At 44.4% G+C, this 24,958-nt stretch overlaps 1 protein-coding gene across 4 annotated transcripts in view; it reads left to right on the top strand.

Moving 5' to 3' along the window:
- The window catches only part of tmem121ab (transmembrane protein 121Ab), a 47,325-nt gene extending 23,270 nt beyond the window's left edge, over positions 1-24,055 (top strand). For 2 of the 4 annotated variants that reach the window (XM_086190264.1, XM_086190265.1), the window contains one exon: positions 21,100-24,055. In XM_086190264.1, the coding sequence (XP_086046390.1) occupies positions 21,895-22,839 (945 nt within the window). In that variant the 5' untranslated portion in view covers positions 21,100-21,894 and the 3' untranslated portion in view covers positions 22,840-24,055. Of the gene's footprint in view, positions 1-7,815; positions 7,856-10,846; positions 11,095-21,099 lie in introns of those variants that run through there. The other 2 variants (XM_086190267.1, XM_086190266.1) reach the window with 2 other exon arrangements.
- The last annotated feature ends 903 nt before the right edge of the window (positions 24,056-24,958 follow it).

Genomic DNA, 24,958 nt, shown 5'->3' with positions numbered 1-24,958 from the left:
AGGCACGGGATCTTTCTGTGTGGAGTCTCCATGTTCTCCCCGTGTCTGCGTGGGTTCTCTCTGGTACTCCGGCTTCCTCCCACAGTCCAAAAACATGTAATTGGGGACGAGGCTGATTGGATTCTCTAAATTGACCGTAGGTATGAATGTGAGTGTGAATGGTTGTTCGTCTCTCTATGTTGGCCCTGCGATGGACTGGCGACCTGTCCAGGGTGTACCCCGCCTCTCACCCGTTGACGCTGGGATAGGCTCCAGCCCCCCCGCGACCCTTAATGTGTAGGAATAAGCGGAAGATGACGATGGATGGACGGATGGATTCCACTGGTTAACACTCTTCTGTGGCTGAAGGTGTGTTAATCAGTGGAATCACCTGTGAAAGTCTTTGGTTGGAAGGAAAACCTGCATACACACGGCCCTCCATGGCACATGGTTCCCTTCCCCTGTGCTAGCACCTCCGCACTCGGGGCCCAATTAAAGCTGCTAGCAGTGGTGAGCAGGCCCTTGGTACCCTGCATGTCGGACTGTTCTGAAGAGGGAGAAGGTGGTGAAACCTGATAATATTTAGAATTTGGATGAAAGACCGGACTGTTTCATGCAGTGGGGTTCAAATATCACTTCCTGTATCCACTAGGTGGTGCTAGAGAACACACCAACTGCATATTAAGGTACTGTACATCACTAAAACAACACAGTGCCATTTTGATGCAAATCAACTTATACTGATTTAATCAGTCTTACGTCCTGTGATGGCACCGTGACTTAACTCAGTTTTAGATGTAGAACTCAACTTAGAAGATGTAGAATAAAGCAGTAGATAAAGGATTACTGAGAACATAAACATTTATATTGTTGACATAGCCTTTGTCCAAGCCTTATGAACTTCTTCAGGATTTTGAAGGTTTTTATCGATGTGGCTGTTCACGAGTTTAAGTCACCAAGATCTGTTAGTTTTATCCTCGGATTCGAGATGTAGAATATTAAATATTTTAGATTCTAGCCAACAAAATACGAACATTAATCAACAATATTTATGTTGAGACTCTACTCCATGGTCCACCCCATTATTTCTGACATTTATTCAGCTTGTTTGCCCAGACTGTGCTGGCCTAATTAACTGTGTGACATAGTGACACATATATTACGCACAGCAAAAAGCCATTTTAATGCAGCCTTCAGCACATACAAAACCAGGGTCTGACAGCATCTTCCTGCATGCAAACTGGATCAAGCCGAAGGCTGAATGCCTCTTTGTTATAATTAGGATGATGCTGTATGTTCTACTGCCTTTTTCCTGGCTCTAACTTCGCTACTCTTGTCAGCACGCATTTAACGTTTCTATCTTCCTGTGTTGTGATAATTTAAGGCATTGCTGGTGACACGCAGTCACTGGAGCCCTATAGAATCAGTTACAGTGAGACAGTCTGAAGCCTGAGTATTTATGAATGGCCTTTAACACCAGGGGAGAGATGAACTGCTGGATTTTCCCTCCTCTCGTGTCTGTCCCTGCTCTGCTCCTGGCTTTTCCCCACTCAGCGTGCAGTACCTCCATTGTTGTGCCATTCAGCCTCCGAGTGAAGATCAGTAGATGGGTACTTTTGGTGTGTGTGTGTGTGTGTGTGTGTGTGTGTGTGTGTGTGTGTGTGTGTGTGTGTGTGTGTGTGTGTGTGTGTGTGTGTGTGTGTGAGTGTGCGTACAGAAAGGAAGAGGGTGAGGGAGAACTAAGGACCATGGAATAATTTATGACCGCTGTACTCTACAATTAGGCAAAACTAAATTGCATGTCAATATAGGAAGCAGTTGAACAGGACTGCACTTCTCTCAGAGACATTACAACCTTGAGAGGAACTGCATGAGCTAAAAAAAAAAAAAAAAAGGATCTTAGGAGCTGCATGAACAAAATGACCTCATAGACTCAATTTGACAAAACAAGACCAAACTAACTTTCTGATGAAATGTAAAATTCTCAATTATATTTTTCCTTTTAATCTCTTAATAAAGGTGACGGCAGAGCCCAGAGGCAGAATCACATTTGTTGAGGCGGAACACACTACGAAGATGACACAAAATTTCATTTATTTTAAATGCTTCCACTGACTGCAGACAAAGTGTGCGTGTGTGGTTTACATCAGCACAGCACTCTCACAGATGGGGGGGTGGGGGGTGCTCATTTTAAGAGACTGACAGCGGTTTGCTGATTGATCAGATTGACTTTTCAGCTACAAACAACCCAACCAACCCCCAGCTTCAGCTAAAACCCGCATAAGAGGGTTGCCTCAGACTGCGGCGATGGTTCACTCGGTGTACAAAAATTTGACGAGAACAAATTGTGCAAAATTATTTTTACTCTAACCTTCTTGTCAGTCAAGAGGGCCTGTATAGCACTTCACTGTATATAGTACAAGCTCATGAAACATGCAGTATGTGGGAGGATGAAAGAGAATGAGCAAGCAGGATGGGGATACAGTCAAAACCATGAAATTTGTTATTGATTGATCATTCGAGAAATCTGTCCAATAAGTTCGTACTTAATTGTTAAAAAATATTTATGATTGCTGCTGTAAAATTTGAAACACATGAACTCATAGCACCAATCAGCCAAAAGCAGTATATCCACTAACAGATTTTGTTTTGGTCTCTATCAAACAGTGAACCCAGACGATTGTCTATTAGAACTTCACACATCCATCACTCTCTTCGTGTCAGACATTTTGGAATTGCAGTTTAATTCTAAGGTGCCAACCTTGTCATGATCCACTTTAAAACATCACTGCGATACCTGAAATATTTGTTGCATCCAGCGTTTGACCTCTTAATTCAGACTAATCCTCTTGTGAATGTCACAGATGTTTCTTTTTTTTTTCCAAGGACGGAATACAGGATCCAAGCATGCAAGAATGATTCTTTTCATTGTGGAAGACTTTGTAAATAAAAAGCCACCTCCGTGTCGACCTCTACAAATGCTCAGAAGTCCAACCGTCTGTGCTCAATTTTGAGTTTTACAGAAATGCTGACAGAAGTCTGCACAGCACCAGACTACAGAGGCAGGCCAGTGTTTGGTTTTCGAAGTCTGGTCTGGCATAAAAATGGAGGCAAGCCTCACAGCCTCAATAATGTTGTCTGTTGGGAGGGGAACTGATAAGCTTATCGGTCTGATTCTTTTATTGATTCCATTATTGATTCCTGATCCGTTTTCTTGGAGCTGATGGGTGAGGTTGCTGTAGCCCGAGAGCTAACTGTAGCAACAATCTGTCATATGTGTCATACTGGAATTGAAGACTATGTTAGATAAGGAAAAAAAAAAAGTTTCATCATATTTCTGGTGTTTCCACCCTTGAAATGATCATTTCACAAGTATTACAGCTGGCTCTGTTGTCAACATTCTCTGTGAAATGAAACCAGGCTTTGGACCATTTCTTCCTCTCTGCCATGACTCCTTCTTCTCTAAGCAGTACAAACCCAAGATTTTGACGTTTAAGCATAAATTACACAATAATAGGGATCGCTACGCTTGGAAGCATGCACTTAATAAATACTCCAGTAAATATTTTAATGCATTCATTGTCTGTATCACAAGTTTCAAGTCTTCTTCAAAACAGCATGGCGCTCATTTTGATGCTCTCTTCATCACAGCCCAGATTTCATGCTGAAATAAAAATGACGACGGCCAAAATGCAACGCTCAAAGCCTCAAAACAACATTCCACTCCAATTAGCAACATCACGTCTGCTGTGCCAACTCATTTTGTCGACGGATCACACAATTTCAAACCAGTTCCCGTCCCAACCTCTGTTTTTAAAGACAGTGATGGAAAATGACGTGGACTTGTGATGGATGGATTAACTGTCATTGGTGTTTGTACTCACAGTGTTTTGAATTACTGTCAGATCTTTAGCCAGAAACTATACAAACCCAGCATGGCACAGAGGTAGAGTGGCTGTCTAGCAACCAAAGGATCGCTGGTTCGATCCTCACTTCCCCCAGTGACCATGTCAAAGTATCTCTTTGAAAACCCCTGCCCTAGATGATTTCCATACAGGATTGCCACTAGTGTGTCCCAGTCTGCAACAGTTCGGTCCAGTTGATGTGCAAGTTGGCACTGAAATTTGTGTATAGGGGTGCAGACATGAATCAAGTGTTTGAGGACAAAAGACTCCATCCAATGTGAGTGGGAGCGCATCAGAAATGTTTGATTTGATGAGTGGAGTTTAGTAAACTCATGTCCAACCCTTCAGGGAACGTATCCCACTAATAGCACATGAAAATAGAGGAGGCGGAAGATTCTGTTCCACCTCACGTTGGCCTGAAAGTAGACGAGTGTATCCAGAGATGAATAGATTTCTTTGTTTTTCTCTTTTCTGCAGGTGCAAAATGAATACCTCCGATTTTAATGACATCTTAATGGCTCTTCTGCATTGTTGATTGTATTTGATGTTGTGTTGCCTGTTTAAAACGCCTGCCACACCAGAGGATTATTAGTGTGGCCCATCTGCCGGAGGGCCTCTGTTGGGCAGTTTACCACAGACGAGCGGATGTTACTGTCAGTCTTTGATACCAGACTTCAGATCTACCTAAATGATACGAACACGAAGTGCAACTGCTATCATCTTGAAGAGGAAGACACTGGTGCTTGATGTACATGAATTAGCCTTGTTGTGTTGCTCATAACTAGGTTAATTACTGGCACCATTCATGTAAAGTAATGATGCAAGTAGCAGCTGAGCAGATTCCAGGCACTTATGACATAATTATCACTCAGAACTGTTACTGCACAGAATGAACTACCCGAGGCATTTCGGTTGCTAAATGGCTTGATATTTAAGGACATGACTCTGTCATTAAGGTCTCCAGTAACAGATGGTTGTCTTGTGAAAATGGCCCTATGTTTACCATCCTGGACCACTATCTGGCTGCAGTGGCGCCAGGATAGTGGGTGATTTCACTATTTGGCCTCAGCTGAGGATCAATATGATGAACAAAGTTCTGATGGTGTTCGGAGAAAACTACTTTAGATGTCATTAGCTTTCCGATAGAGGAATGCAGTGTTTGTTCACATAGTCAGTATATGAGCTGTATTTCATTAAATGTTGCTTTTAGTAGTTCTTACCCGCTTTCTGTTTGAATAAGATGCAAATGATGTTAATCAAGCACAGTTTACACAGTCTTATGAGGAATTAGGCAACCAAAATGACTTGTGGGTGTAGAAAAGGTGTTAAATCTTTACGTACACAAGCCGTCATACATAAATCATAAATAAAAGGTTGAATTTGGTTGAATTTGGAATTTCAAAAAATTCCCACACTTCTAAAGCATGGTGTGGTATAAAACTGCTGGGTCTTACCATCATGTGTCATAATTTCTGTATTCCATGGAACATTTTATCAATGTGTGCGTGAGACAGTGTGTCAGAGAGCTAGAGAAAGGATGACTGTACCTAAAGGGTTCAACATGTTTTTTGAGGACTACAATCCTGGACCACACCAGCTTAATTGCAGTATGGAGGTTGAGACTTAGTAATAGGGCTGGGTTTATAATTACATTTGGGATATGAACTTGAGAGGTCATGCACTAAACCAGTTTCTGGAGATGAGTCCTGGTGCTCAGAGACCAGGGCCACAGCAGCATCAAAGTAGAAGCGCTCGTGGATCGACTCGCAGTCTTAGGAGGAGAATAAAAGACAACGCTGTGTTGAAATGTTAGTGAATTCTTGCACCAAATAAATTCTGTGAGCTCAAGGCATCTCTTACACGTGTGTGTGTGTGTGTGTGTTTTTAAATAGCTATTTCACTGAATCCAAGATGTATCCCAATTTATATTTATTTGAAGTATTATTTTATATTATTAATAAGTATTATTTTATATTTTGGACTCTATCAAGCTTGTCCCAATATCTACAGGTACTTTATCACTGCAGGGTCAAAGCAAGCAGCGAATAAAAGTCCCAATAAAAGACAATTTTATGTATATTTCAATCAACCCAGAACATGAAAAGAGAACATGACTCAGTTTTCAGATGATTGAATGGTTTAAAACCCCTAAATGTAACCTGATCGGTGCCAATCAAGCCATCAGGTGACCTGTTCACACACATTTAAAGCCTCCCCTCCAGGCAAAACCACGTTTTTCTTCTTGAATGTTTGACATTGTCTGCAAAGCTTGGAAAGATGTCAGTGCGGCGTTTGACAGCGGACAGCTGTTTTCACATTCATCGATGCGTTTCATCCGCGCTCAAGGAAAATCAGAAGTGGTCTTACAAGCCGATTTGTGACTTCACAGATATTTGAGAGGTGCGGAGACAAATGCAGAAGTAAGGAGGCAGGATGAGACGAGGTAAAGAAGGTGAATTAAATTAAAGAACTGGAAGGAAACTGAAAACGAGGCAGACTACCTTCACGTTTTTGAGATGCTGAGGAAACAGGGACAGAGAGTAATGATGACCCGTAACAGAACAAGGCCTGGCAAATGCAAACTACGAGAATGACACGACAAGAAACAGGTGGGAGAAAATGAGAGGCAGGGAAGGAGCTGATTGGATAAGAAAGACTGGAATCAGGGCTGTGACTGACCAGGACTGATAAAAGGTGAGAAACATCCAAAGACAGGAAGTGTGACACAGACAAAGTCACAAGAGGGAAGTGTTAACAGAACAAGACAGGACCCTTGTTTGTTTCTCTAATGTTATACGGTCTTACATTTAAAAAAAAAAAGTATACTTTGTGCTCATTTGGTGACTGTGAGGATGTTAGTGCATTATGCTACATGTACTCAAAGGAAGTAATTAGTTTATCATTGAACTAAAAACTTGTCCACCACTCCTCTTCATGTATTGTACATCAACACAACTCTTTCACAATGACACAACTCAGAAGAATCCTGCCAGGAAACACAAGCGTTCAGCCTTGCTGGACTGAACATGGTCTCATCCAGAGCCCATTCCGACTCCACTTGTGAAAATGTTTACAATTGTTTAATTATTCTGGTTTTGGCAAAGACCTTAACTGGTCTGCTTCCTGTTCCAGTGAGTGAATAGAAATTGGATGAGGCCTTTTTTTTTTTTTGCATAAATGCAGAGAAGCACTTCTAAACTTTAGTCACACAGCTTTCACTGCAGCGGAAGACAGTTGCCAAGACATTTGACAGTTAGTTGCACATCAAACGACTGTCTAATCCTGAGTGAAATATTGTTTTGCGTTTCATTATTATACAAAGCATGTTTCACCTTCAGGGAACAACCTGCTTGTGAGACACATTCAAAGTTTTGCAACGTTTTGTCAAATACCTGCTTGACTTCACAGATATAATGGAGAGAGAGAAAGAGAGAGGGAGAGAAAGAGAGAGGGAGAGAGCGAGAGAGAGTTAAAAAGATCTCACAGAGGTCCTCGTTCATTGCCAAACATTACCACTAAAGGCAAATGATCTTGTATTTGACTTTGAAAACCTTTAATCCCTAAAATGGGGAAACATTTTTCACACCGTAAATAGGTTTTCTTCACTTGCCTCACAGATGAGACTGAATGTAAGATGAAATGACTTGTTGAAAGGGAAATGTTTCTGTTTCTTTCTGCCTACTTTTCACACCCATCATCTCCCCGGCTGCTAATACTTAAATCTTTTTCCTCTGCAAACCATCCGTTTTAACTCCCAGCTCATTAGCATCGCATCTCTTGAGCCGTTTAATGAATCACGTGGAACAGCAACCTCTTGCTCCCTCTCTTCCTCTGTCTCCCTCCATTTAATCTCTTCGCACCTCCTCTCCTGTTACAGTTCCATCTGAGGGCGGTGTATGAAGGTGACTGACGCTGACCTTTTCCCTGCCAGCTCACATCTGTTTAAGCAAACAACAGCAGGGCGTGGGTGTGTAAGTAAGAAAACAAGTGGTTAAACTCTACCTGACACATCACGATACGGAGGATTCTTCCTTCATTTTCGCTGTAGAAATGATAAATAGTGAAAAGGACCTGTGCGTCTTTGGGAAGTTATTTTACCCTCAAGTGGAATGGAAAGCAAACAGGCAGCGTGACGAGAATGAGGAATGGATGCCACCTCCCTCGGGGTGGTCAGATTAGACATGGCCACAGTGAGCGCAGGAGGAGGAGCTGCAGAGCATGGAAGAAGAGCAAGCTGGGGAGGGGTGATGGGGGGTTGGGGGGTGGTATTGGCACAAAGATTAAATTGATCACCCGAATGATAATTAGAGGAATGAATATGGGAGCTGGTATCTCAGTCAATATGCTTGTTAAACTCTTGCATCAGGAGAATAAAGCTCGAGGGGTGTATGATAGCGTGTTAACATGATACGCCTTCAATAGATGTGTGTATTAAGACGAGAGCTAATGCTAATCACTGCGGCACTTTGCTCTTTTGTGGCCTTCAGTTTGAGAAATTAAAGGAGCGTCCAGCAATGACTCGGAGGGACAATCCAATTATCATTTAACAGTGTACGTTTGAGTGTTACAACAAAAAGGGATTAAAAAGAAGCAAAACTTAATTATTTGGGGATTCCATTTTTATTTTATTATTGCAAAGACCAAGAAGCAGGGAAAGCTGGCTGACTGCAGTGTGGGAACGTTGGAGACAAAGAGGGGGTCATGTTCCCTTGATCAGAACTGACAGCAGCAAATGAAATGTCCTAAACTTCATTAAATAATTATTACATTGAGCCTGCTTTTACTTTATTGGATAAAATTCACAGACAGTGCGGTAGACGTGCTGGTGAGAGTGTTTCTGCATTTCTCACTGGATTAATTAATTTGTCTTCAACATTCACCAAAGGGCTCTTTGTTGTCTGTACAGTAGCAAAAGCCTCAATCATGTTTTTGAGTCTTTGAAACTGCATCAGTCAATATATCCTCCATCTGCTGGTTTCCCCTGCAGAAACACAAAAAGTTTATCTTATTTTTAGTTAGTCTCACCTAACAAGCACGAAGGACTTTTTTATAGAACTTATCTCAAGAAATCTGAAACATTTTGTGAGTAAAACACCTGAAAATTACCTTCGATTTCTTCATTTCTTGCATTACAACAAATTCTAGGTTATGCTGAAATGCTACCTGTTACTGTGGGTGATTGAGACTTCTATTAAGTGTAATGAGACACTCTGATTAAAAATTTGACAAAAACACTTGCTTACAAATTTTTCACAGCGAGGTTGCCCTTCTAGTTATATGTGATGTGGTGCGAAAAGGTCGGTATGTAATCCAAATAATCACCCAACACTAGGAATCCCATCAGCTGTAACTTTGAAAAATGAGGTTAAAAAAAAGCAATACTTGATGTAAATTTAATGAATGAGCTGCTTCAAATGAGTGCTAACGCTGATGTGTCTCCACTGGTTGTAGGAAAAGGCAACAACAGTGCACACACTCCATTATTGACAAAATAAAAGATAAGAAGTTCCACATGCAAGGGTGTTGTATATTTTTATCTAAAAAAAAAAAAAAGGGAGAGACTTGAAAATGGGGGGGAAAAAAATGATACAGAGTTGTTTAATTTCCGAGAATCCCAAAGTCCTGTCCCCTGAAATATTCAACCTCCTACAGCGTAACCCATCTACATCCAAAAGTAGCTAGGCTAGCACTGCTAACGTCAATGCTAGCTCTGTCAGACACCGTGCTGGAAGCCCCAGAGCAGATGGTTTCTCTCCTCAGCTGTTGCACGGCGTCCACTGCCGATCCCAAGGGTGCGGGGCGAGTTCACTTCAAACGTTTATCCATGTTTGTGCAAGTTGGGCAAAATATTGAGTGCTGAAGGGAATTATTTTGTTGGATCCAGGAAGAAATGATAACAGGCCTACAGGGTGTGCAGCCCCAGAGGGCCGGCTCATGGCCCAACTCTGCCTCTAGTACTTGGTGCCTTTAGGTGTGTGGCGTGAGATGGATCAGCATCAGAACCGTCAGAGGAAGAGTCAAAGGTAGGATGGGAAAAACATTTTTGGGTTATTTTTAACGAGAACTGAAAGATGGTACAACTGATTTTTTTTGCGTACCTCTGAGGTTACATGTACCTCAGTTTGGAAATCCTGGTTTTAGGTGATTCCTGCGTCATATTATATGTCAGAATCTTTATCCCTTTTCATGTCTTTGTTTCATGGTGGTTTAAATGTTAATCACTGCAGACACTTTCATCTGTCAGACTGTGATCATGCTTCAAGCATGTTTTACAATTTGCCATTTTTGACTCCCAAGAGAGAAAGAGTGTGTGTGTATGTATGTGTTGAGGGGGAGTCACAGCAAAAAGGGTGGTCCTCAAGGCACCTACAGTAACAGGAACTGAAGTGGCAAGTCTGTTTGTCAGAGGACAGATCATGCCGTTGCACGAGTTTCACTGCAGTCAAAAAAACTTTACAGGTGTGTTGTTGTACTAGCGTAATACAGTATGCGGTGACAACTAGACTTCATGGGGCAGATGTCAACATGATGACAGGTGCTGTCATGAGCCCAACATGGTCTCTAGGCTGTGTTTTTTTCAGCTCGTAGCAAATACAATTTTCCTCAAGGACACGGCGGTAGACTGCAGGCTTGAAGCCAGTGGTGTGTCGGGTTATGAGGACATGGTGCCAACACAGGGCTGAGCTGAGAGAAGTGTTTTTGTCACACCTTCAAAATCTCCACTCCAATCACTCTCAACTATGGGCCACATCTTTGCTGTTTCTTTGGCTCACATCCACTCCACATTGCATTCACTGTCAGGGACGGAACTCTGGCTTTCATGTTCCCCTGGTGCCAACACCGCCTCTTTTATATCAGCACGCTCACAAATAGATTGGGAAAATGCAAGCTCACAAAAATAAACACACTAACATAGCTTAAGTGTGTCATAATCACATCATTTAATGTTTGTGTTGTTTCAAAGGCTTTGCTGTGTAGTGTGTCAGCAAACTGAATAGGTCATTGTGCTCTTGCTCTGTTCCTTAACAGGTAGAGAGAGAGAAGAGCGAGCGAGAGAGAGAGAGAGGGTTACTGTGTTATTACACTGAAAAATATATTGAGGACTTTTTTTATTTTGTTTTTCCTTTTAGAAGGTGAAGAGAGCAGCTTTCTGCCAGTGCCAGGGTAGTGAGAAATAACTGAGAGAAACCCACTTCAGAGCATCCTGCAGGTAGACTATATTTATTTTAGATTTCTATTTGAAAATGGTACGTTTTTGGGTCCTTTATCGCGGAAAAGCCGTTTCAACAGATATAATCTCACTTTTGATTGTTGTACACTTGAGGAACACGTGGAGAGAGTGGTGAACTACGTAGCCTGAGCAGTTCCTGGGAGACCCCATGACTCTGCTTAAAGGAATGTGCCAATTTTGGAGGAAATTTGATGATGAAGTTAGCTTAATAAGGTTCATTACCTTGATTTACCCACATCCTCCTTATCCTCTCTTACAAAGTCGACCTTGATTAGAAGTAGCAGTCGCTCTTCTAAGTCATCAACAAATGTTTGTTCAGTTCTAAAATTGAAATCTCTCATTCTTTTCGATTATTTCATAGTGAATGTTTGGTACAACGCTAATTTTCGACAGATGTTTGGTAACCTGCGCTAAGAGTTCAGCTGGTCTGTATGGCCTGTTCCTTTAAAAAGTGACCTGACAGGCTACAAGGGGACTTCCTAGGCAAGGAAAACTTGACATGTACATTCACAATTGTGCTCATGGAATTAAAGATTGAGTGTTAATTTGCAAAAAATGACAAAGAACAACTGCTGCGGTATATTGTCCATTTCTCAGATGTGGAGAGTAAATTCCAGAAAAAGCCCCTTTTGAAAAGTTTCACTTCTTCTGGAAGGCTGATGAATGAGAGACAGCGCTGAGTCACAGACGCTAAACGAGCCGATCTCATAGGAGTCAGTCTCCCTTTATAGTGCTGTAACTCAAAGCATTGACTTGATTGCCTTGTCCAGACGGAACGTTACGAGGAAATAGAAATTACAAGCTCCTTGAGTAAAAGGTTAAAGTTTTCACAGCTTTACCGTGTCACTTTTGGACCGCACTCCCGAAGTGTCTCATCTAGTGTGTCTACATGGGCCAAATTCATCATCTTTGCGCCCCTGTGTCGGTGACTAACTGCCAGGTGGGATGTCAGAGGCCTGCTCCTCTCTTTGATGGTGACTCACTGTGTCACGACGCCTTTGATCCTCTCCCCAGCTTTGTGAATAAAGAATACACTCTGATTGAGGCTGCGCACATTATGGCTGTTCGAGAGTTGGCAGCGAAGAAAAAGGCACGTCTGTCATGTTGAAAAGGCCTCTGTCTCTGCTGCTGAGGGCCAAGTTGGAGGGAGGCACTTCCAACATTTAACCCTATATGACGGCTATTATGGAAGACCATCGTGGACAGCTGTCGTGTGTGGCATGTTTGATTTTTGCAGCGTTTGATCAACACCCATGGCTATTATAAAAGCACAGACAGCCCATATTGGGTTAGTTACAGTTGTGTGCTGAGATGAGCCCTCAGTGCATATCAGGCGCACAATGTTACATGGCAGAGAGCGAGGATCAGCCTTAATCAACCGTAATGGAAGATAAAATGAGCTTAGCTGCTACAATACACGGCCCTCGTCTTAGTTTCACATTCAGTATTCTAACCCAGTGCAGCATCACAAGCAATTACAAGCGTTCTATAACAGGATAACAAGAACGTAAGAGAATGGGGATCTAAGAGCAGTTAGGCACCCGGGGTATTGTGTTTCCACTAATTGTGGTGGTTATGTGTGTGCCTTTGAATTGAAAAGATGGCGAAGAAGGGCTGAACTTGACAAATCCAAAAATAAATGTGTTTAGAACACACGCAAACACATACACTGATCAATCTGATACAATAGAGAGAATAATGGATTCCCCCATGAGGCCAAACTAGTGCGGAGGCTTTCATACATCTGGGAAATGTAGTGAGTGCCGAAGAGATGTCACAGATATTAGCCAGTGTGCCTCTGTGAATTAAGCAGACATCCAGGTGAAGTTATTAGGATAATCAAAAGGAGACGTGAGAAACATGCGTTGAGGGATTTGGGGATGTTAGTATCAGAGCATCACAAAGATGTACATGGTCACTGCAGAGAGTGTGCAGTTAGCAGACTGTGAAAGATGTGGCAAAACCCCAAACTTTCAAGCATTCAGTGAAGGAAGTCAGCTTTTGTGCATGGACAACACCACCAGTGCACAATATATGTGAGTGTGCGTGAGTGTGTGTGTGTGTGTGTGTGTGTGTGAAGTATCTGTGTTTGTTCAGCTAAGCTGTGCTGAGCTGTGTACCGGGTGGATTCAAAGCAATCTGCCACCTCTCTCAAAACTAGCCAAGCGCCGACAGTAACACAAAGGACGGCAGAGAACACCTGCTTAGATGATGGAGATGGCTGGCAGCCAAGACCACATATGGGTCTCATTCTGGCCCTAATGAAGACAACCTGACATAAATCGGACAAAACGGACAGCTCTGGAGACCTGAGCCGCCCTACTGCTGCGTTGTCGACACTGACAAAAACATTTGATCATCCTCAGCGGTATTTAAGGCAGGAAAAAAAGAGAACAGAAAGCAGAGTTTGGGGGGGGGGGGGGGGTTGTAATAGGATACATTTAATGCATAACAATACAGCTTCCCAAAAGCGTAAACATCTTAGACGTCTTTGAAGCCAACAGGTAACAAAGCGTCCCGCGGTTGTAGGATGAAATGCGTTTCTTGCTGTAAACAAGTGCTCACTCACAACCCTCACAAGTGTCAGAACGCCTCAGTTTTACTGAGCTTGAAAGACTTTACTATCATTAAGCTCAGAGCCGGTGTCAAAAAGAAGACAAGCATCAATCTATTGAGAACATATATAATTATGTTCGTAAGGGATTTCGTCCAAAAGAGCAATGCTGCAGAAACCAAAGCTTTGATTAAGTTTTTTTTTTCACATAGCAGAGAGAGGAAACATCCAAAATACTATTCTTGTACTGAATGTCTTCTTTGACCCAAACAGGTCTTCACATTTCAAGGCCACTAGCCGCCCTAACCTCAGCCTTTATTGTGATCCATGTGGAGGCCTGCGACCACTCAGGCAGGATAACCGTTAATAAAAGAGCCTGACAGGGAAGCTCCTGCTGTTTTCAAAGATAAAGCAGACACAAGGGAAGAAATGTTGTACTAGTTCACAGCCCTCCATGTTGCCTATTTATAGTGCACCATAATTAATACGCTGTAATTGAAGCATATGAGGACACACGAGCAGGGGATATGGCACTGTGCTCTGAAAAGGAAAAAAAAAGTCAAGGAAAGATGTTCATTCTTACAGCTGTCAAATCACATATCACAGACATCATTTTTTCCTTAATCTGAAGTGACATCCGAGGGGTAATCTTCCGCCTGCAGTTATACATCATAAATGCAAAAGAGAGCAGTACATTTATGTCATTTCACACAGACAAAGGCACTTTTCTACAGTTTATGACAGATAGGATTAATAATCCCCCATTACTGTCAAAGTTGATCAGCTTCCTGTTTCGTCGTACATCCTCCGAGTCATGTCAACGGCATGTCTGGATTTTTTCTTCTTTTTTCACTCAGGGAGTTTCAAACCATCCAATTTAGCATATTATCATGCCGGTTTTAATCCGTTCATTAGTGGGGGGGGGGGGGGGGCCTCAAAGTGTTTTTTGTTAATTAATGGCATTTAAATGATGATGTGATGTAGTGTATATGTGCGAGCAGTCTTCCTTATAGTTTGTTAATGATCCGCAGCATTCAGCTAATCAGTCAATTAATCACCATCTTGTGAATTAAATCTCTTACTTAGTCCCTGTTCTACATAATGGCTTTTATATATTCACATCCATGCTCGGATTACAAATGAGGCTCATTTTAGTACCAAGTTCATCGTAAACCTGAGTAGATGTCACAGTGACGGTGCACAATCCATCCAGCCAAACTCCTGCAATGGGCTATAAAAGCTCTGTATTTTTCCTTTAACGCTGCATGAGTGTATATAAAGAGTATGTTCTTTTAGAGTGATGTACTCTGATGAAAAATAATCTCCTCCCAATCGTTGGAAGTCTTTGAAAAAGCCCATTTTTACCTTGGTGATTTCATAGAGTGTCTGAAAACAGACTCATGTTTATTTATCACACACTTAAATCTCTCTTGACAAGAGCTGAGTTGAGATGGGAGCAAAACAGTAATCTTTGGCTTAGAAAATTAAACATTGTGGTTGAGCAATTTGGAAAGCAGCTCTGGATTGGTTTTTATAAAATTAAAGCAATCAATATCACCAGAGGGTTTGCATTTTTCCTTCTTTACTCAGATAAGAATGATGAGAGCTTTAACCTTCAGTTTCTACTTGAAATGAGGTTTGACGAATTCAAGGTAAACATACTTCTTGTTTTAGTAATCTAGTTTCTGTTTGCATTCAAAATATGGTTATGAATCCATTGCTGGACTTATTGGAGAATCAGTATTGTTAACTCAGAGAATCAGCATATGCTTCTGAGTGTATTGCCATTCTTCCTCCTGAAACCGTCACCTTATCGTGGTGGAGGAATTTGAGCGCCCTAATGACCTTAGGAGCTATGCTGTTGGGGGCATTTTTCCCCTGGTGGGGTCACCTGAGGCAGACTGGTCCTCGGCGAAGGGCCAGACCAGACCAGAGGGTTACCGGGGCCCTGCCGGGGAGCCAGGCCCCGGGTAGGGACCCATAGGCAAGTGCCTGGAGGTGGGGCCTTAGCCCATGGGGTCTGGCCGGGCCCAACCCGAAAAGGTTACATGGACTTGTCCCCCCGTGGACCCACCACCTGCAGAAGGAACCAGAAGGGTCTGGTGCAGTGTGGTTTGGGCAGCAGACCAAGGTGGGGGCCTTGGCTTTCTGATCCCTAGATGTGGAAGCTCGCTTTTGGGACATGGGATGTCACCTCTCTGCTGGGCAAGGAGCCAGAGCTGGTGGAAGAGGTTCAGCGGTACCGGCTAGATATAGCCAGCCTCACCTTGACACACAGCTCCGGGACTGGAACCCTAGTCCTTGAGAGGGGTTAGACTCTCTCCTTTGCTGGAGTTGCTCCAGGTGAGAGGCAAACGGCCGGGGTGGGCTTTTTGATAGCCCCCAGACTCTCTGCCTTCACGTTGCTGTTAACCCCGGTGGACAAAAGGGTTGCTTTGGGTCAGGGAACGCGTTCTGACGTTGTCTGCGCTTATGCGCTGAACGGCAGTTCAGAATACCCACATTTTTTGGAGTCCTTGGGAAGGGTGCTGGATGGCGCCCCAACTAGGGACTCCATTGTCCTACTGGGGACTTAACAGCACCATGTGGGCAATGACAGCGTGACCTGGAGGGGCGTGATTGGGAGGAATGCAGGCCAAACCTGAGCCCGAGTGGTGTGCAGTTATTGGACTTATGTGTGAGTCGCAGTTTGTCCATAATTAATACCATGTTCGAATATAAGGATGTCCATCGGTGCACCTGGCACCAGGGCATCCTAGGTCGGAGGTCTATGATGGATTTTATAGTTGTATCATCTGACCTGCGGCCGTATGTTCTGGACACTCGGGTAAAGAGAGGAGCTGAGCTGTCAACTGATCACCATCTAGTGATGAGTTGGATCAGGTGGCAGGGGAAGACGCTGCGCCAACCTGGTAGGCCCAAACGAGGAGTGAGGGTTTGCTGGGAATGCCTGGCAGAAGAACCTATCAGGATGATCTTCAACTCCCACCTCAAGCAGAGCTTTGCCTAGGGGCAGTGTGGGACATTGAGTCCAAATGGACCATGTTCCACTCTGCCATTGGTGAGGCAGCTGTTGTGAGCTGTGGCCATAAGGCTGCTGGGGCCAGTCGCGGCAGTAATGCCATCAGGCTGAAGAAGGAGGCCTACAGGACATGGCTGGTCTGTGGGTCTCCAGAGGCAGCCAACCGGTACTGGCAGGCCAAGTGTGCAGCCATGGCCGTCAACAAGGAAAAAACTCGGGCGTGGGAAGAGTTTGGTGAAGCCATGGAGAATGTTGGCTCTGAAAAGGTTCTGGCAAGCTATCCATTGCTTTAGGGGGGGAAGGCGTCAATTGGGGAGATAATTGGACAGTGGAAGGAATACTTTGAGGAACTCCTCAATTCCACCAACATGTATTCAATGGAGGAAACAGAGTTGGGGAAGTACTTGGTGCGGGGGGGGGGGGGGGGTGTTGTCCAATCTCCAGGGCAGAAGTTGAGGCAGTGAGGCACCTCCAGGTGCCACCAGGTGATAGAGCTCGAGGGGTGGATGAGATCCACCCTGGGTATCTCAAGGCTCTGGATGTTGTCGGGCTGTCTTGGTTGATATGTCTCTGCAACATGGACAACGTGGACATCGGGGGCGGTGCCTTTGGAGTGGCAGACCGGGGTGGTGGTCCCCATCTTTAAGAAAGGGGACCAGAGGGTGTGTTCCAATCATCGGGGGATCACACTCCTCAGCCACCCTGGAAAGGTCTATTCCAGGGTACCGGAGAGGAGGGTCAGGGCGATCGTCAAACCTCAGCTCGAGGAGGAGCAATGTGGTTTTCATTCCGGCTGTGGAACCGTGGATCAGCTCTTCGCCCTCACTAGGGTGCTGGAGGGGGCATGGGTGTTTACCCAACCAGTCCACATGTGCTTTGTGGATTTGGAGAAGGCTTATGACTGTGTTCCTAGGAGCACCCTGTGGGGGGTACTCTGGGAGTATGGGGTGGATGGCCCCTTACAAAGGGCTGTTCAGTCTCTCCACCGCAGGAGTGAGAGTCAGTAAATCAGACTTGTTCCGAGTGAGGGTTGGACTCCGCCAAGGCTGCCCTTTGTCACCGGTTCTGTCCATAACTTTAATGGACAGAATTTCTAGGTGCAGCCGGCTGGTGGAGGGGTCAAATTTGGTGGCAGGAGGATGTTGTCTCTGCTTTTTGTGGATGATGTGATCCTCTTAGCTCCATTAGGCCACAACCTCCAGCTCTTGCTGGGGCAGTTTGCAGCCGAATGTTAAGCGGCAGGGATGAGAATCAGCACCTCATCTTCTTCTCTGGAGCCTTCGGACTCCCTGCATCCCAGATCCCAGGTGCTGCTGGAGGAGGTTACAGTCCTGAAGAGGCTCAAGATGCCACCTGTAGCACCACCTGCTCACGTCCTCATCTGTCCATCAGTCTCTTCCCTTTCTCTCTCTCTTTATCTCTATCCCTCTCTTTCCTTCTGTATTTTTCCCTCCATTATCTGTCTTTATCTCTGCCCCGCTTTCCTACTCTCTTTCCCCCCAACCGGTCAAAGCAGAAGGCCATGCCAATTGAGCCTGGATCTGCTCAACGTTCCTGCCTGTTAAAAGGAAGGTTTTCGTCATTGCTGTTGCCTGATGTGCTTGCTGATGGAGAATTGTTGGGTGTAAATTCATTGAAGTGTGGAACCAGACCTGCTCTATTTGTAAAGTGTCATGAGATAACTTTTGTTGTGATTTGGTGCTATGCAAATAAAATTGACTTGACTTGACTTGACTCCATATCTGAGGCCATGGTCCTCAGCCAGAAAAGGGTGGCCTGCCCACTCCGGGTCGGGGGTGAGGTCCTGCCTCAGGTGGAGGAGTTTAAGTATCTCGGGATCTTGTTCACAAGTGACGGTAGGATGGAGTGGGAGATTGACAGGCGGATTGGGGCAGAATCTGCAGTGATGCGGGTGCTAAACTAGTCCGTTATGGTAAAGAGGGAGCGAAGCCAAAAGGCGAAGCTCTTGAATTACCACTCAATCTACGTTCCAACCCTCACCTATGGTCATGAGATTTGGGTGATGACCAAAAGAACAAGATCGCGAATACAAGCAGCTGAAATGAGTTTCCTCAGGGTGGCTGGGCTCTCCCTTAGAGATAGGGTGAGAAGCTCGGTCATTCGGGAGAGACTCAGAGTAGAGTCGCTGCTCCTCCATGTCAAGAGGAGTCAGTTGAGGTGGTTCGAGCATCTGGTGAGGATGCCACCTGAACGCCTCCCTTGGGAGGTTTTCCAGGCATGTCCAACCAGGAGGAGGCCTCGGGGCTGACCCAGGACATGCTGGAGGGATTATATTTCTTGATTGACCTGGGAACGCCTCGGGATTCCCCCGGAAGAGTTGGATAGTTGGAAGTGGCTGGGGAGAGGACAGTCTGGGCTTTCTTGTTGAGGCTGCTGCCCCCACGACCCGGCCAACCGGATAAGCAGAGGACGATAAGACAAGACGTATTGCCATTCTTGTCAATGCTAGCATATTTTTCTGATTGCAAAAGCAATGCTGTCAAAACATTTGGGGGAAAGATAATAAGCAGTGTAATTCATTTTATCGTGTTGAAATTTACAGTATTGGCAGACAAGCCCAGAAGCTGCTGAAGGCAAATGGAGCCCAGGTCAGCCTTTCTTCTGTTCTTAGGAACCAATAATGAAATGAAGATTCAGACAGATAATGTCAGTAAAAATTGTATCACTTCCCATCCCTTGTCACTTCCTACACAGAACATTGAGATGTATTGGGAAATACTGGAATATTTGCGTACCACAGTATGTCTGGACATCAACCAAGAATGGAGTTTTGTTACTCACTTCAGCCAAACAACTTTTACTGACTGGAGCAGAGCCAGAGCTCTCTGAATCATATGGTCATATCCTGATTTGGAACAGTGGACGACAGTAATTGAGTAAAAATATGCTATCTTACTTCTTTTTGACAACTTTTATTTCAGTAAATTTTTGCTGGATGTACTCTTTAATTTCATCCAAAAATATTTAATGTAGCTACATATAAATGTAGTTTTAAAATGCATTTTCAATTAAAGGCAAACTCTACATCTGCAATAACTACTTGTCACTCTCTGTTAGATCAGTGCAAGCGAAACTACACTTTCACTTAGGACAGATGTTCTTTGCCCACCTCTGGCTGAAGGAAACACTAATGTGATTTATCTTCACGCTGTCTGAGCAGTTCAGAAACAGGAGTATCAAACAGAGACAAGCAGCGCGACAAACACATTTTGCTGAAAAAAAGGTTCTGCTGAATAAACACGTTACATGTTCTCTTGTTCAGCCTTGATTTCTCTCAATGTTAATGACTTACTGTGTTACTCATGGAAGAGGCCATGTACTGGTGAGCTCCTGGTTTAAGAGATACTTGCCCCAAAAAAACTTTGCTTTGCCTTTCAAGTACTAACAAGTAGGTGTCTTGAGCTCATGGGGTCATTTTTTCCCTTCCTGCATCATCTCTCTGTGACTCCAGAACACAAAAAGAGCCAGCTACATAAATTTAGCTTCAAGCTAATGGCGACAGACCATGAAAAAGCAGCAAAACTCTCCTAAAATGTCAGTTCATAAACTCGAAAGTGCATCATTCAAGCTCATCCGCATTCCTTTTGTTCAGTCATGAGCTCAGTGATCAACAAACACTTTGAGATAAACCTGTCAGGATGTGAGGAGGGAGGTGGACCCAAGTGGGGAGATATTTGTGAATACTTCAAAGGCAAAAAATAGTTCATGGGTGAAGGATATCTTGATTGCACTGTTGACGAGTTGGCTATATGGTTACAACTTTATGTGACAGTTCTCAACAAACACGTCAGCTGGAATTCTAAACAGGTTTACGACAGAAACAGCCTTCAAAATAAGCTGGAGACTAAAATTGGAACTGGGGTCTGAATTAAATGTGGACATTGATGTAAAGTTTGACATTCACAACAACAGTTATAATTGTTTTGGCTTGAAAACGCTGACTCAAAATATGTGTAGAACTGAAGTCTATCTTCACCTCTGAGGGCAATTTAGTCCAGAGAGGTAATGCAGCTGCTATGTGAGAGAATAAAATTGCCTTGTAGTAAATTCTCTATTAATCTGTGTGGGCTACTACGGAGTAAATATGCCAGTGGAGCATATGCAGCCGTGTCTCTAGACAGCCTGTCACATGTCACGCACAATAGAGAGGTAATGGTGTTCTAAGGCAGTCTTACTTATCATGTGCAATATTTTGCATCTGTCAATAGTGAAGCCGGTTAGATTTGAGCCAAGCTGACACATTACTTGGCTTCTCATATGTGCAGCGCTGTTGGCAATGAAAACTGTGTTATATGGCTCTGTATTGCTGACAGCTTTCTTTCTCCTTCTCTGCCCTCCCTCCCTCCCTCCCTCCCTCTCTCCTCCTCTTCATTTCTTCCTCCTCCAGGCTATAGAGAAGCTGCCACGTGGCAAGAGGAGGGGGGAAGGATGGATATTCAGCCCCGTGTAAGAGCCTCCCCCCGGGGAAGCCGGCGTCGGACACAAGGCCTCATGGGCCGTTGACCTGCTGTCTCTGTGATTTATGGCGGCTGGGGGCCTCTGGCCACTGCAGAGTCCTCTCTCTCCTCCATTTCCTTTCACTCACACTGCAGGATTGCGAGGAGCCACACACACTGCACCACCGTTTGCATCCAAAGAGGAATTCTTTGCATATGCTGATCTGCGTCACGGGTGTGCACGTGTACATTCACAAGCTGGATCGCTGGTTTGTACACATAAAATCATCTCCATAAACATTCCTACAATCCCATCTCATACCGGTGCTGCGAGAATTCTCCCGTTGACTGTGTGGATTACGATCAGTCATGGTGTGTCAACTGTAAAGCCCACGGTGTAGCTGCTGCTCAGGGGCAAAGCCAAATCAATGGAAGTGCGCTGAGTAACGAGGTGATGTTTCTGTTTCCTCATGGTCTGAGATCAATCAACAGCCAGCCTCTCTCTGCTGACCTCACACACGCACACTCCTCGCTGGACTATTAGTGCAGAGACTTACAGTATTTAGATACATCATAGTTGGACGTTTGCTCCTCAGCCCCCCCAGAGCTGTCTAAGCACCTTGAACAGTTTTATTCCCTGTCCTTAAAGGTTTGGAGTGAACACAGAACAGTGTTTACCCAACAGAGGCTTTTTTTCACTTCTGAAAGGTGTGAACTGAGACTGAGAGCCAGCAGGTGCCCTCGCCATGGTGTTGCCACCCCCAGACAAACGCCACGTGTGCCTGACCACCATTGTCATCATGACCAGCATGGCCTTCATGGACGCCTACCTGGTGGAGCAGAACCAGGGTCCCAGGAAGATCGGGGTGTGTATCATAGTGCTGGTAGGGGATGTGTGCTTCCTCATAGTGCTACGATACGTGGCAGTGTGGGTCGGCGCTGAGGTGCGCACCGCCCGGCGAGGATATGCCATGATACTCTGGTTTCTGTACATCTTTGTGCTGGAGATCAAGCTCTACTTTGTTTTCCAGAATTGCAAGGCTGACAGAAAGAGTCTGGAGACGGTGGCTCGGAAAGCCCTAACATTACTCTTATCAGTGTGTGTGCCAGGTTTATACCTGGTTCTAGTGGCTCTTGATAGTATGGAGTATGTGAGAACTTTCCGTAAGAAAGAGGATATGCGTAGCCGGCTATTCTGGGTGGCATTGGACCTACTGGACCTGCTGGATATCCAAGCTAACCTGTGGGAGCCCCAGCGGACAGGCCTGCCAATCTGGGCGGAGGGCCTGATGTTCTTCTACTGCTACATCCTGCTGCTCATCCTGCCCTGCGTGTCGCTTAGTGAGATCAGCATGCAGGGGGAGCACATGTCACCCCAGAAAATGATGCTGTACCCTGTCCTGAGCCTAGTCACCATCAACGTGGTCACCATCCTCATACGAGGTGTCAACATGGTGCTGTTTCAGGATAGTCGTGTGTCTACCATCTTTGTGGGCAAGAACGTGGTGGCTATCGCCACCAAGGCATCAACCTTCCTGGAGTATCGCAGGCAGGTGAAGGAGTTCCCCCACCCACAGAACGCCATGGCACTAGAGCTGCAGCAGAACTCTGTCAGCCACACGCAGCCGTTGCCCAACGCTACCAGTTTGCCCCACGAACCTTCGCCAGCGCAGGATGTCATCGACACATGACCGCCAGCACCCAACTCCGGCATCATTCGACTGCTTTTTGTGAACGCTCCGGTAGCGGAGGCAGATAAAGAATTCAGCTGCATGACAGGATGATATGCTGCTCTTGTCAAGCTCACATGAACCGCTGTGAAACCCTAAAAGAGATTTTCAGCATCACCTGCCTGTCAGAGCGCACTGTACACCTCCACTTGACTCTGAGTGCCGTGAGCAGACTCGAAAGTCAAAACAAAAGGTTTTTATTGTGCTGTGTTTTTAATGATGTTTTAACATTTCAAACTGTATTAAGGGACAATCTACAAACTCAGCAGCCCCGTGACATTACGTTGTGTAAAATGGACAGTTGGTCTCCCGTTCAGTGAGTATCTTATTATATTTTTTAAAGGTCACTTTTTACGCCGTGCATCTGTGCTATTCCCTTTGAATTCCAGCACCAAAGGACATAACACTCTGTGGCGAGATGCACTTGTTGGAGAGTTGGAGAGGAGGAGCAGAGTGTGACGAGCGTCACTCATGAGAGGCTATCTGTGCTGTGCGAGTCCAAGGTTGGTGGCGGACGAATGCTTTTCTTTTTGTGTTCTGTTGAGAAAGAAGCTCTCTGGAAGCTGCTGCCTCAGTATGACCAAAGGTCTGATTAAAGTGCCGCAGCTCAGTACTCGAGACCGTCCACCACAGGTATCCGAGCGTGTGTGTGTGTATACGTGCATTCACACTAGTACAAAGAGAGTCTGAGTGTATGTGCACTAGTGTTCACCACAGGAGGTTTGGGTATTTCAGATTGTTTTGGAACAGATGCAAGTGGTGTGTGTGTGTGTGTGTATGTGTGTGTGTGTGTGTGTGTGTGTGCGCGCGCGCGCGTGCGCACATTGAATTGCAGATGAGACGAAATAGATAGTGATGTCAGAAAAAAATCAAATGAGAGGGGGACTTTTTGTTTTCTGTACTGTACATTCCAACTAGCTCAAGCCTTGAAGAGGGAGAACGCAGAGCTCAGAGTCCAGAGAGCATCTCATTGATGAACTGATGAAAGAAAAAAAAATAGAAATGCAAAAACAGAAAATACTCTTTTCTGATGTTATTCAGTTATTATCATTATTATTATGTACATTATTTACATGTTGGAGGCCAATGATGTTTTATTAGAAGTATAAATAAAACAATGTTAATGAGAGCATCATTCTTTTTTCATATTGTTGATGAAGATTAAATAAAATTTGAAGCAGGAGAGTCGTGCTCTTGTATTTCACAGCAACAGAACTGAAATCTATCCGTTTTCCTATTTTGTGGAGCAACACATAAATATTTAGGCTGAGCAGCCTCCTCCCGGACTCTTTCATTAATATTCTACCCCACATGCAAATCTGTTTTGATCTTGCGATAAAAAAAAATGTGTGAAACTTTTTTCTGATTGTTCCTTCTTTCTCCTCCTCCTCCCAGTTCTCATTATGACACTTCCTCATTATGCTAATCTGCTGCAAGCCCACTTATCACATGAATTGTGTTCTTGTTTCTACACAGTGAGATGCTAAGTGATGGAGAGGTCAGTCACACCAGGAAGATCACTTCACTGTTGTCTGATTAGAAGTACTGTTCAGAATTTTAGGGAATTGTGACTAAAGAAATGCACATGAGTCCCCTTTCTTCTTTTGTAAAACCTGTAGCATGCTAACTAGCCTGCTAACTAGCTCACCTTGATCAAGGTTGTCAGGGGGATCTCTCCTGTTGCATTGTGTACAAAACCACTTGAGGCAAATCCTTATTTGTGATTTGGGGCTTTACGAATAAAATTTGATGGATTGATTGATACCTCGCTAACTACCATGCTGATAAGCTCTCTGGGGTCTAAGGACAGAGGAGCAAAAGTCGGAACCATCTTTGTCATTATTCTCAGGTACAGTGAATCTCTGGGTAGGCAGAGCAGCAAAGACAGAATTAAAATAGAATATGAAAATATAAAAGGATGTCGCATTGTGCCCAGATTGGAAATCCACTTCAGACAAATTCCCATTGTGACTAATAAGTTGCTAACATGCCCCTGCGCTAACAACCTCATTTGCTAACTAGCAAACAGTACACACTCACAACCCTTGATAATCTCCTTGCTCATGTTCAAAATAATGAA

This window comes from Aulostomus chinensis, chromosome 20, assembly GCF_037954235.1.
Source record: "Aulostomus chinensis isolate RoL2024-O1b breed Wild chromosome 20, RoL_Achi_v1.0, whole genome shotgun sequence".
Taxonomy (NCBI): Eukaryota; Metazoa; Chordata; class Actinopteri; order Syngnathiformes; family Aulostomidae; genus Aulostomus; species Aulostomus chinensis.
Note: the sequence above shows the minus strand (reverse complement) of the source record. Positions and strands in the feature narration are given on the sequence as shown.